A 12,500-nucleotide genomic window follows, 5' to 3' on the forward strand; every position below is an offset into this window, starting at 1 on the left:
TTGGGCTCCACAGTTTCCCGAGGCAAAGAATTCCACAGATTCACCACCCTCTGTCTAAAGACATTTCACCTCATATCCTTCCTAAAGGAACATTCTTTTATTCTGAGGCTGTGCCCTCTGGTCCTGGACTCTCCCACTAGTGGAAACATCCTCTCCACATCCGCACTATGCATCCATGCTGACCCCACACGCGTGGCCTGTGATCACGGGTGAAATTACCTGGTCTGTGTAACACGGAGAACACCGGCCCACCTCAGCACAGCACCGTTCCACACGCATGTGAGCCATGCAACAGCTCACACCAGCACACAAAGGGTGTCCCCAGCGCGTACACTCCCCACGTGCACCCACGCACCCTGCGCACGTACGCTTCCCGCTCACGGGCACTATGCTTGCACACCCCACTCTCCTGTGCGTGTACATTCCCTGCGTGGGCACACATTCTCCATGCATGTACCCACACACTGCGGGTTTAACAACAGTCATAGCCAATGTTCAGCTGCAACTCTACATGGGGGGGGGGGGATTCTGGGGGGGGGGGGTGAGGGTTTCCGGGGGGGGGGGGGGTGGGGGAAGAAAGGGGCCAGCAGGCACTCACCCCGTGTGTTCGTCGCCAGGTCAGCCACCTTCTGGAAGGCGTCGAGGAAAGCTCCTGTGATGACCACCGTTGTCCTGAAACATGTCAGTCCCATCACTGACTGGCCCAACGCTAGGGGTGGAGACCCCCTCCCTAATGCACCCACCCCAAACCCCTCCCCCTCTCCCCCTTCCTCCCCCCCCCCCCCTTGCCCCTGCCCACACCCCACCCCCAATCCCCCCCACCCGACTCACCACCCTCCAGCAAACCCCAAATACCAGAGCCGCTCGCTCCCACCCCCCCCCCCCCCCCCCCCCCCCCCCCCATGGAGGTTGCTGTACCTGAGGTGTGACTGCAGCTTTGTGGTTTTGGAGATGAAGTCCTCCCAGACGGGGTAGCTTCCCTGTGGGGGAGAGGAAGCACAAGGGGATCAATGGCTGGACACACACCGCAGCTCACCACCCACCCAACCTCAATCACATGGCCATCAACGGTCAGTGGGGTCCTGGCTCACACCAGCGGCCAGTGGGATCCCAGCCGGGCACAGAGGTGAGGCGGTCAGCAGGTCCTGGTAGATCCACTCTGGCCAGCAGAGTGCCGACATTCCCACCTCCTCTGTCATCCGGGGCTCCAGGTGCTGACTGGAGCATCTGTACGTGGGAACAGGCCCTTCGGCCCATGACGACAATTCACTATCCCTTGCCAGATCACATCCCTATCTAAAGGCCTCCACCACCAGGCCAGTTCCCAACACCCTCGGTGTAATAAACTAGCCCTACACATCTCCTTTAAACGTTGCCCCTCATCTTATAGCTATGTTCTGTAGTGTTTCCAACCTGGCGTAAACGGTTCTGCCTGTGTATCCAATCTATGCTTCTCATTATTTTGTATACTCTATCTTATGGCAGCACAGTAACGCAGTGGTAGAGTTGCTGCCTCTTTGCACCAGAGACCTGACAACAGGTGCTGTGACCTCCTCCCCATGCTTCAGACTGAGGAAGAGTCTCGACACGAAACGTCACCCATTCCTTCTCTCCAGAGATGCTGCCTGAGAAGCGGAGTTACTCCAGCTTTTTGTGTCCATCTACTATACTCAATGCACTGACTGATGAAGGCCAATGTGCCGAAAGCCTTTTTGACCACCCTATATGTTCATGGCTGATCATCCACAATCAGTACCCGTTCCTGATTTTTCCTCATCTCATCCTTCTAAATTCCAGTGAATATAAACCCAGTCATTCCGGGAATTAACCTGGTGAACCTACACTGCACTTCTTCAATAGCGATAATGTCCTTCCTCAAATTTGGAGACCAAAACTGCACACAATACTCCAGGTGTGTTCTCACCAGGGCCCTGTACAACTGCAGTAGGACTTCCTTGCTCCTAAACTCAAATCCATTGGCTTTCTTCACTGCCTGCTGTACCTGCATGCTTACTTTCAGTGACAAATGTACAAGACCACCCAGGTCTCCTTGCACTTCCCCTTTTCCTAATCTGACACAGTTCAGCTAATAATCTGCCTTCCTGTTCTTGCCACCAAAGTGGATAACCTCACATTCATCCACATTATACTGCATCTGCCATGCTTCTGCCCACTCACCCAACCTATCCAAGTCACCCTGCAGCCTCATAGCAAGATTATTAAGGGATTGGACACGCTAGAGGCAAGAAACATGTTCCCAATGTTGGAGGAGTCCAGAACCAGGGACCATAGTTTAAGAATAGGGGTAGGCCATTTAGAATGGAGATGAGGAAAAACTTTCACCTACAGAGTTGTGAATCTGTGGAATTCTGTGCCTCAGAGGGCAGTGGAGGCTAATTCTCTGGATGCTTTCAAGAGAAAGTTAGATAGAGCTCTTAAAGATAGAGGAGTCAGGGGATATGGGGAGAAGGCAGGAACAGGGTACTGATTGTGGATGATCAGCCATGATCACATTGAATGGCTGGGGCTGAATGGGCCGAATGGCCTACTGCACTTATTTTCTATGTTTCTAAAATCCAACACGTCACATTTCTCTGTATTAAATTCCATCAACCATTCCTCAGCCCACCTGGCCAATCGATCAAAATCCTGCTGCAATCTTTATCAACAATCTTCACTATCTACATTACCACCTACTGGGATTCTGAAGAAGGGTCTCGACCCGAAGCGTCACCCATTCCTTCTCTCCAGAGATGCTGCCTGTCCCGCTGAATTACTCCTGTCTTTGGCTACCACCTACTTTAGTGTCATCTGCAAACTTGATAATCATGCCATGTATGTTCTCATCAAAATCATTGATAGAGATGACAAACTGCAACAACTCCGGCAACGCACTCCCCTCCCCCCCCCCCCCCCCCCCCACACTGACCCCTGGGGCCCCGTCCCCCCCCCACGCTGACCCTGGGGCACCGTCCCCCCCCACACCACCCCTGGGTCACCCCCCCCCCCCCTGACCCCCCCACCCCTGACCCCCCCCCCCCCACTGACCCCCCCCCTGACCACTGGAGCCCCGTCCCCTCCCCCCCTCCCCCCACACTGACCCCTGGGGGTCCCCTCCCCCCCCTCCCACCCCCCCTCCCATGCTGACCCCCACCACCCCTGGGCCACCGTGCCACATCAGTCGGGTCTCTGTTTGTTTCTGATCTTCATGACTCTGAGGGGGTCTCTAGCTGGGGAGGGGGTCCCAGACCTGGGGAGGGGAGTGTCTCTGGAAGGGTTTAGCCCAGGCACCCTGTGCCTGCCCCTGGGGGTATGTGATGGTACGGTGTAGAGGGAGCGTCACCTTATGTCTGACCTCTTTTGTTTTTATAAATACAAAATGCTTTTATTCAAAACAAACAAAAACAAATAGTAACACGATCAACGTGCCTTTATTGGCAGCTTACACACAGACAGTTAGCAAATTAAAACATCAACAAGACACCCGACCTCCCGCAGCGACCAGCGTTCACCGAAGGCCTCCAGAGTCTCCAGGGACACTTGGGCACGGACGTAGTTCTGGAATAGGGGCAGGCAGACGACTCTGGTGTGACCATCGACTGCCAGCTGCCGGAATCCGCTATTGGCCATCTTGGCCAGGCCCAGGAGCAGACCGACAGGGAGACCCCCCCCCTCACTCCCGACCCTCCCCCCTCTATACCAGGTGACCAAAGATTAGGAGCGTGGGGCTAAAGTCCACCCAAGACCCGAGGAGCAGCCCCTTCAGATACTCGTACAGGGGCCACAGCCTCTCACACTCCACATACATATGGAACATGGTCTCTTCCTCGCCTCAGAAGTGACAGGCGGCTGGCGAGTCCGTGAACCAACTTATATATCTGTTGCACGCCACAGCCATGTGCAATACTCTACACCCAAGGTCCTCGATGTAAAGGGACTCCCTTATAGAGAGACCTCCACTAGCGACCGCTCCCGCTGTCGGGTGGTAACACGGACCGCCAGGGCGGGTCCAGACGGAAGACGAGGGTGGGGAAGTGTAGAGTGTGCAGGAGCAGCCTCTCCACGTCACGGAACGGCACGCTGGCATCTCGGACTGGCGGTCATGTTGCGTGGGGGTGGGGCGGGCTCTCAGGAAGGGACCCGGGCCGTGGTCCTGTGACCAATTCCAACTGAGCTGGGCCGGAATCGCTCCACACACACGCCTCTCCTCGATACCCACCGTGACAGGGTGAGGATTGGCCACACTCGCAGTTACAACACCCCCCCCTCCCAGTGTGGAACAGCGCCCTGGATAATGGTGACCAAATTACTAGCTCTAAGTAAATCGTGGTAAGATGCCCACTGCCGGGAGCCGTGTGCCCTCCTGAAGGCAGTGCCCTAGGCAGAAAAAGTACATCGCCAGTGCGTGCCATCTAGGAGGGCACTCGGAATACATAAACCTCCGGAGGGTCCTGAGACGGAGAGCCGCCACCTGGGTACAGACGCAAACCAGCTCCTGACCGCCCTCCTCCAACGGGAGGCTCAGAACCCCAGCTGAGATCCAGCAATTCTATCTCCCCAGAAGAAATTCACCAACATCCACTTGATCATGGTGGCAAAGACAGAGGACGGGATCAGAGTGGCATCGAAAATTAGAAAATAGGTAGTAGGCCATCGGCCCTTCAAGCCAGCACCGCCATTCAATATGATCATATTGACCCAAGCTTTTTCCCCAAATCCCTTAGCCCTAAGAGCTAAAAGTAACTCTCTCGTGAAAACATCCAGTGAATTGGCCTCCACTGCCTTCTGCGTCAGAGAATTCCACAGATTCACAACTCTCTGGGCGAAAAGGTTTTTCCTCATCTCAGCCCTAAATGGCCAACGCCTTGTTCTTAAACTGTGACCCCTGGTTCTGGACTCCCCCAACATCGGGAACATTTGTCCTGCATTTACCCTGTCCAATCCTTCCCGAATTTCATATGTTTTCCTAGATCCCCTCTCATTCTTGTAAATTCCAGCAAATACAAGCACAGTCGACCCATTCTTTCATCATACGACTAGTCCCGTCATCACGGGAATTAACCTGGTGAACCTAGTCCCTCAATAGCAATAATGTCCTTCTTCAAATTAGGAGATCAGAATTGCACACAATAGTCCAGGTGCGGTCTCACCAGGGCCCTGTACAACTGCAGTAGGACTTCCTTGCTCTTAAACTCAAACCCATTGACTTTCTTCACTGCCTGCTGTACCTGCATGGTGACTGGTGTACAAGGACACCCAGGTCTCATTGCACCTCCCCTTCTCCTAATCTGACACCATTCAGATAATAATCTGCCTTCCCGTTCTTGCCACCAAAGTGGATAACCTCACTTGTATCCACATTATACTGCATCTGCCATACTTCTGCCCACACACCCAACCTATCCAAGCCACCCTGCAGCCTCATAGCATCCTCCTTGCAGCTCACACTGCCACCCAGCTTTTTGTTACCCGCAAAATTAGAGAGATTACATTTAATTCCCTCATCTAAATCATCAATATATATTGTAAACAACTGGGGTCCCAACATCCAGCCTTGTGGCACCCCACTAGTCACTGCCTGCCATTCTGAAAAGGAACAGTTAATCCCGACTCTTTGCTTCCTGTCTGCCAACCAGTTCTCTATCCATGTCAATACCCTACCCACAACACCATGTGCTTTAATTTTGCATACTAATCTCTTGTGTGGGACCTTGTCAAAGGCTTTTTGAAAGTCCAGATACACCACATCCACTGGCTCTCCCTTATCCATTCTACTTGTTACATCCTCAGAAAATTCCAAAAGATTAGTCAAGCATGAATTTCCCTTCATAAATGCATGTTGACTTTTGACTGATCCCGTCTCTGCAGATGGTGACACGGACCGCCAGGGGGAGTCCGGACGGAAGACGAGGGTGAGGACGTGTAGAGTGTGCACGAGCAGCCTGTACAGTATTCGCCTCTCAGCGCCACGGAACGGCACGCTAGGCATCTCGGGAAGGCAAGCTCATGTTGCGTGGGGCAGCTCTCGGGGAGGAACCCGGGCCGTAGGGCCTATGACCAATTGCATTGGAGCGGGGGTAAGCTGGGCCGGAATCACTCCATGCACACGCCTCTCCTCGATACCCACCCTCGCAACCGCAACACCCCCCCTCCCCCTGTGGAGCAGCTCCCTGACTGAAGGTGAACAAATTCCCAGCTTTCAGTAAATCGCGATAAAAGCCAGGCAACTCCCGCCCAGCGTATCGACTGATGCCCGCTACCGGGAGCTGTGTGCCCTCCTGGAGGCAGCGACCCTGGCAGGAAAAGTACGTCGCCAGCGCATGCCATCTCGGAGGACACTCGGAGTACATATACCTCCACAGGGTCCTGAGACGGAGAGTCGCCACCTGGGTATGGACACAAACCAGCGCCTGACCGCCCTCCTCCACCGGGAGACTCAGAACCCCTGCAGAGACCCAATGATTCTTCTCTCCCCAGAAGTTCACCGACCTCCTCTGGATCATGGTGACAAATAAAGAGGGCGGGACCAGAGTGGCCAGCTGGTGCCACAACATAGAGGCCACCAGCTGGTTTATGACCAATGCTCTCCCTCGGTAAGAGAGCACGAAGTGTGGTCCAAATCCGAACGCCTGCAGAGTCCCAAGAAGGTAGTCGTGCTCCACCGTGTCGAAGGCCTTCTCCTGGTCAAGGGAGGGAAAGGCGACTGACTGACCAGCCCCCTGGGACAGATGGATCAGGTCCCGGACCAGATGGATATTGTCCTAGATGGACCGGCCCGGGACTGTGTAGGATTGGTCTGGGTTGATCACTTGGGACATCACGGGACCCAGGCAATTCGCCAATGCCCGTGGAAGGACTTTGTATTCTGTGCTGAGGAGAGAGACCGGGCGCCAGTTCTTCAACAGGCGGAGATCGCCCTTCTTGGGCAGCAGAACAACGACTGCCCTGCACCACGAGAAGGGCATCTCCCCGGTCGCCAGGCTCTCCCCAAGGACCTTCAAAGAGTCACCCCCAAGGACATCCCAGAAGGCTCTAAGAAACTCCACCGTCAGCCCATCCAGTCCTGGAGACTTGTCCCCCTGAGCTGGTGCAGGGTAGCAGTCAACTCCTCCAGAGTTAGGGGATCATTGAGGGGCACAGCCACATCTTTGCACACTATGGGCAAGCCCTCCCACAGGACCCCCCACGCACCCCAGCTAGATGTACAGTATCTGCAGAGAGAGTCTCATAGAAAGACTGAACCGAGGCACCGATCCTCGCTGGGTCTGTGACAGATGAGCCATCATCCACAATGAGCTGCCTGCGGGCTCCTCGCCACTTCTCCAGAGAGAAGAAAAAGGGTGAAGCGCAGTCCAGATGGTGCAACATCTGGACTCGGGACCTCACAAACGCGCCTCGGGACTTCCTAAGCTGCAAGTCCCTAAGTGCTTGTTTCTTTTCCATATACTCACCCCACTCACACGAGTCCCCACCACGCCGACCCAGGCGAGACTCTAAGTCGAGCAGCTCTGTCTCAAGCCGTCCGATCCCGGAGTGTGTCTGACCCCGGGAGTGTGTGACGGGATGGGGTAAAGGGCTATTCACCCCGTGCCCGACCCTGAGACTGTGCGGAGGGAGAGTATCAGCGCACAGTGGAGCCAGGGTAATGTTGGGCTGTGTAAAGCCTGCAGCCGTGAGCATTTCACATCAAGCCACTAGTTGCTGCCCTTGAAAACTCAGTGACGGGGAGCAGCTGAACTTTCCATTTTAATATTGGTTGTTGATTATATTTTCTGTTAAACTTTAACATGGAATTGATCAAAGATTAAACACAATAAACACCTTCCATCAGCGAACACTGAGCTGGTACATCTGGGCTGTCAGAGCCCAGATTGTGGCGTGACCAACATGGCACAACTGGCCCCAGTGCCCCAATAGCACATCTGGCCCCAGTGGCCCCACGGCACATCTGGCCCCAGTGGCCCCACGGCACATCTGGCCCCAGTGGCCCCACGGCACATCTGGCCCCAGTGGCCCCACGGCACATCTGGCCCCAGTGGCCCCACGGCACATCTGGCCCCAGTGGCCCCACGGCACATCTGGCCCCAGTGGCCCCACGGCACATCTGGCCCCAGTGGCCCCACGGCACATCTGGCTCCAGTGGCCCCACGGCACATCTGGCTCCAGTGCAGCCCCATGAGGAAGCCTCGCCCCAGTTGATGGGCCAGTTACTGATGGCGGGATCACGGATGCTGCCCGGCCCACTGTACTTTCCACAGCCTGGCTGTAGTGTGGCACGGAACAGCATAGCACGCACACGGGAAGCAACACGCAGCCACGTTTCCTGGATGCGTGACGTGACATGCGAGCCCCCCCCCCGCACACGCCAGGCCTAGTGTGCAGACACGTGTAAACACGCTTGTGGTGAGGAGCGGGATGGGGCAGGAAGAGCAGTGAAGGAACAGGTTGCAACGTGTGGGAGAGACAGCGGTGGGGAGAGGAGGCAATCGGTGAGTCAGCGCCCTGGCATGCGGCTGTGTATATCGGCCTCACCGCGTGTACAACAGCCACACCCCTTGTACATGAACCCTATGGTGCATGTAGCACCCTCGGCAAGGCAGCACCGTACGGTGGCCAACAACACCGGGCGAGCGGCATTCTCTGTCCGTGGTGGTGAAACACCGGCTGCTCCATGGTCACGATGGGATTGATGGACGAGGTCAGTCATCACATTAACATGCAGTTATCACACGGTACAGTGCAGGACACGCGTGTAGACACGCCCACAACACTCGGTACTGAGCAGGTCACGTGTGTATAGACACACTCACAACACGCGGTACTGAGCAGGTCCGTGTGTATAGACATGCTCACAACACGCGGTACTGAGCAGGTCATGTGTGAATAGACACACTCACAACACGCGGTGCTGAGCATGTCACGTGTGTATAGACACGCTCACAACACGCGGTGCTGAGCAGGTCACGTGTGTATAGACACGCTCACAACACGCGGTACTGAGCAGGTCACGTGTGAATAGACACGCTCACACCACGCGGTGCTGAGCAGATCTGAACCCCTCCCTCTCCCCCTGGCTCTCTCCCTCCCCCTGTCCTCATCCCTCTGTCTCCTCCTCCCCGTGTCTCTCTCCCCCTTCATCCCCCCCCTCCCTCCATCCCCTTGCAGACCAGATTCTCAAGGCCGTTCAGCCCATCGATCTCGTTCTGTTCTCGCTGGATCAGCTCCCTCCCCTCACTGTGGACTTTCCTGTGCGATGGCCAAGTCAAACATGCTTTACCGCACAGGTATTTAACGAGAAGTCGAGACCATGAGTCAGATGCTGACACACCCACAGAGGTTCTGGGCTCGGGGGCTCCAGCACTAAACCTCTCCCCACAAGATCAGCGAGTGACTCAGACTGACCCTGTCCCAGCTTGTGAGGGAGGCTGGCGGCTAACGTCACGCCTGCCCAAACCTTCTCTGAGCAACACATTCCACAGGTCTCTGTCAAGTTGTGAAAGATAACACACATTTATAATCCGGTCTGTGTGTCTGTCCAGGCTCCTGCTCCATGCATTGGAACATTCTCACACATCTCCCTAGCACCACCAAAAAATGCCTCCCAGTAAAGATTTTGCCCAGACTCCAGCAACAACTGCCACCACTCCATCTCACCCACAAGGGCAGTTGTGTATTAAATTGTCCACTCCCAAAATAGAACAAGCTGTTATATAGCCGATTCACCCAAACACACACATCATGCCCCACGGTTTCAAACCCTCCCCCCACACTAACCACTAAACCTCCCGCCACACTTGAACCCCCTTGTCCATCTCGCCCCCACACCTCAACCCCACCCTCCACTATCTCTCACTCACCCCTCCCTCTACAACTCCCCTCCACATCTTGCCCCAAACCCACCCCCTCCTCACCACCCCAGCCCTCGTCCACCTCAACCCTCCCCCCTTCTGCCCCCACCTCAGACCCCCTCTTCCTCCCCCTCCCCCCACGTCTCTCTTCCTCCTCTACTCACATCCCCTGCACCCTCACACACACACACTCTCTACTCAACTCCCCGGCACTCCTTCCCCCCACCCTGTCCCTTCCCGTTCCTCTACCAACCCCTCCACTCACTCACTCACTCTCTACTCCTCCCCTCCCTCAGTTCCCCTCATTGCCCCCCTCATCTCTCCTCCCTCCCTCCCTCCACTCCCCTCTCCCTCAGACCCCCTAACCCCCCCCCCCCCCCCCCCCCCCCCCCGCCGCTCACCTTCATGTCGGTCATGATGGTCTGGAAGAGGCCGTCGAGTGCGCTGCAATCCTTCTCCACTCCCCCCGCGTCCATCTCCGCTGCCGCCCGGGGACCAGCTCCGGCAGCGCGGATCCCAGCGGCGGCGGCTCCGGCCCCTCGGACACCGGGACTGGCGGCGCTCAGACGCCGCTCGGACACATTGTATCAGAATGTAGCGAGCGGCAGCTCCCGCCTGTCTGTGTCTGTCTGTCTGTGTCTGACTCTCCCTCTCTCAGTCTCTCACTCCCTCTCTCCCCCTCAGTCTCCCCTCTCCCCCTCAGTCTCCCCCTCTCCTCTCGCTTCCTGACTGCGCTCTCGTTTCTCTTCACTCGCTCCCGGCTCCCATTTTCCTCCCGGGGCGGCGCTCGGTGCGGGCGGGGCGGAGCCCGACGTCCTCGGCTATTTCCGTCCCTTCACTTCGGGCGTTTCCGTCACCCCCCCCTCCTGTCTCTCTCCCCCCCCCCCCCCCCCCCCCAACACACACGGCACAGACCACCACCCCCCCCCCCCCCACCCTCTTCACCCCCACACACTCCTCACCCCCCACACACTCCTCCCCCCCCCCCCACACCGACTCCTCACCCTCCCTGGCACCGACCACTTCACCCTCACACCAATATCCCCTCCCCCACCCACCACACTCTTGGTGTCAGCCCTTCCCCGTAGCTCCCCCCCCCCCCCCCACCCTGACATTATTCACCCCCAGGTAGACAAAAGTACTGGAGAAACTCAGCGGGTGCAACAGCATCTATGGAGCGAAGGAAATTGGCAACGTTTCCTATACGAAATGTTTCCTATAGGAAACGTTGCCTATTTCCTTCGCTCCATAGATGCTGCTGCACCCGCTGAGTTTCTCCAGCACTTTTGTCTACCTTCGATTTTCCAGCATCTGCAGTTCCTTCTTAAACACTCTTCACCTCACCCCACCGAGATCGTTCACCCACCCCGACGCAGTAATTATTGGACAGACTCCCCCCTCCACCGTCCTGGTGACCAGTGTCCAGCGGTCAGTGAGTGTTGCAGGAGCTTTTGTGCCACCCTCTGCGCACCACCCTGGGTCTCTCCGGGGGGGGGGGGGGGGGGGGGGGGGGGGGGGGTCGGGGGAAGCAGTTCCCTGGGTGAGATCCTAACAAACATGGGGCAGACAGGGAGAACACACAAAGTATTTTACCCAGGGCAGGGGATCACCAGACGACACAGGTGAGAGGGGGAAAGATGCAATACAGACCCGAGGGGCATGTTTTTCACTCAGTGGGTGGTGGGTGTATGGAACAAGCTGCCAGAGGAGGTAGTTGAGACAAATACTGTAACAGCATTTAAAAGAGATTTAAGTTCACAAAGTAACTCAGCGGGTGAGGCAGCATCTCTGGAGAACATGGATGGGTGACGTTTTGGATCGCAACCCTTCAGACTGGGAGGTGAGAGGCAAAGAAGAGGGGAGGACAAAGCTGGAAGAACGGAGAGGTAGGTCGAAGCGCAGCAGATGGAGCAAACGTGGAGCAAACGTCTCGACCCGAAACGCCACCGTTCCTCTAGGGATGCTGCCTGACCCGCTGAGTTACTCCAGCTTTGTGTGTTTATCTTAGGTAATGGGTGGACGCAGGTGAGGTCAAGGTCCACATTCCCCCATAACCTCCAACAACTAGCATCCGTGACCCTGGGTGCAGCGGCCCTGACCTTGTTCAGCTGCCCATGGCGCTGTGTGTCGGACCCGCGCTAGCTGTGTGGACTGCGAACAGAGGGTTGGTCATCTGTAGTTGGGCCAGATTAAAGGTGTCAGGGTGGCAATTACTGTAAATGACAGCTGGAGTCAGAACAGACAAACTATGGACACGGGAGGGGGTGGAGAGGAGGAGGGGAGGGGGAGGTGAGATGGGGGGAGTTGGAGGGGGGGGGGGGCGTATAGAGGGTAGGAGAGACGAGGAGAGGAGGAGGAGAGGTGGGGGGGGGGGGGGGGGGGGTGAAGGTAGTAGAGAGGGAAGGGGGAGAGTCGAGAGAGGTAGAGAAAGGGAGATAGAAAGAAACAGACACAGAGAGAGCTTAGAGTTAATTCAGTACAAAGTAACAAAGGATTTAAACAATGTGACGTTTCCAGCATGTTCTGTTGTTGTTGATGCAGCCACTGAATGCCAACACATTGCCGCTGCAGCCTCACCAGCAGCCGGTAGAGATAATCAAACTTGCCAACTCGCAGCCTGGAGCACGTTCAGTGCCAACCGCGTGTGGATAT

The 12,500-nt window shown here is 56.2% G+C and overlaps 1 protein-coding gene across 2 annotated transcripts in view; it reads right to left on the reverse strand.

Annotated features, from left to right (window-relative positions):
* Positions 1 to 10,604, reverse strand: part of mtss1 (MTSS I-BAR domain containing 1) — a 36,059-nt gene extending 25,455 nt beyond the window's left edge. For both annotated transcript variants that reach the window (XM_055651974.1, XM_055651972.1), the window contains exons 1-3: positions 10,250 to 10,604; positions 919 to 980; positions 599 to 672 (exon numbers count right to left, since the gene is read on the reverse strand). In XM_055651974.1, the coding sequence (XP_055507949.1) occupies positions 599 to 672; positions 919 to 980; positions 10,250 to 10,324 (211 nt within the window). In that variant the 5' untranslated portion in view covers positions 10,325 to 10,604. The remainder of the gene's footprint in view (positions 1 to 598; positions 673 to 918; positions 981 to 10,249) is intronic.
* Between the last annotated feature and the right edge of the window lie 1,896 nt (positions 10,605 to 12,500).

The sequence above is a fragment of the Leucoraja erinacea genome, chromosome 21, assembly GCF_028641065.1.
Source record: "Leucoraja erinacea ecotype New England chromosome 21, Leri_hhj_1, whole genome shotgun sequence".
NCBI lineage: Eukaryota > Metazoa > Chordata > Chondrichthyes > Rajiformes > Rajidae > Leucoraja > Leucoraja erinaceus.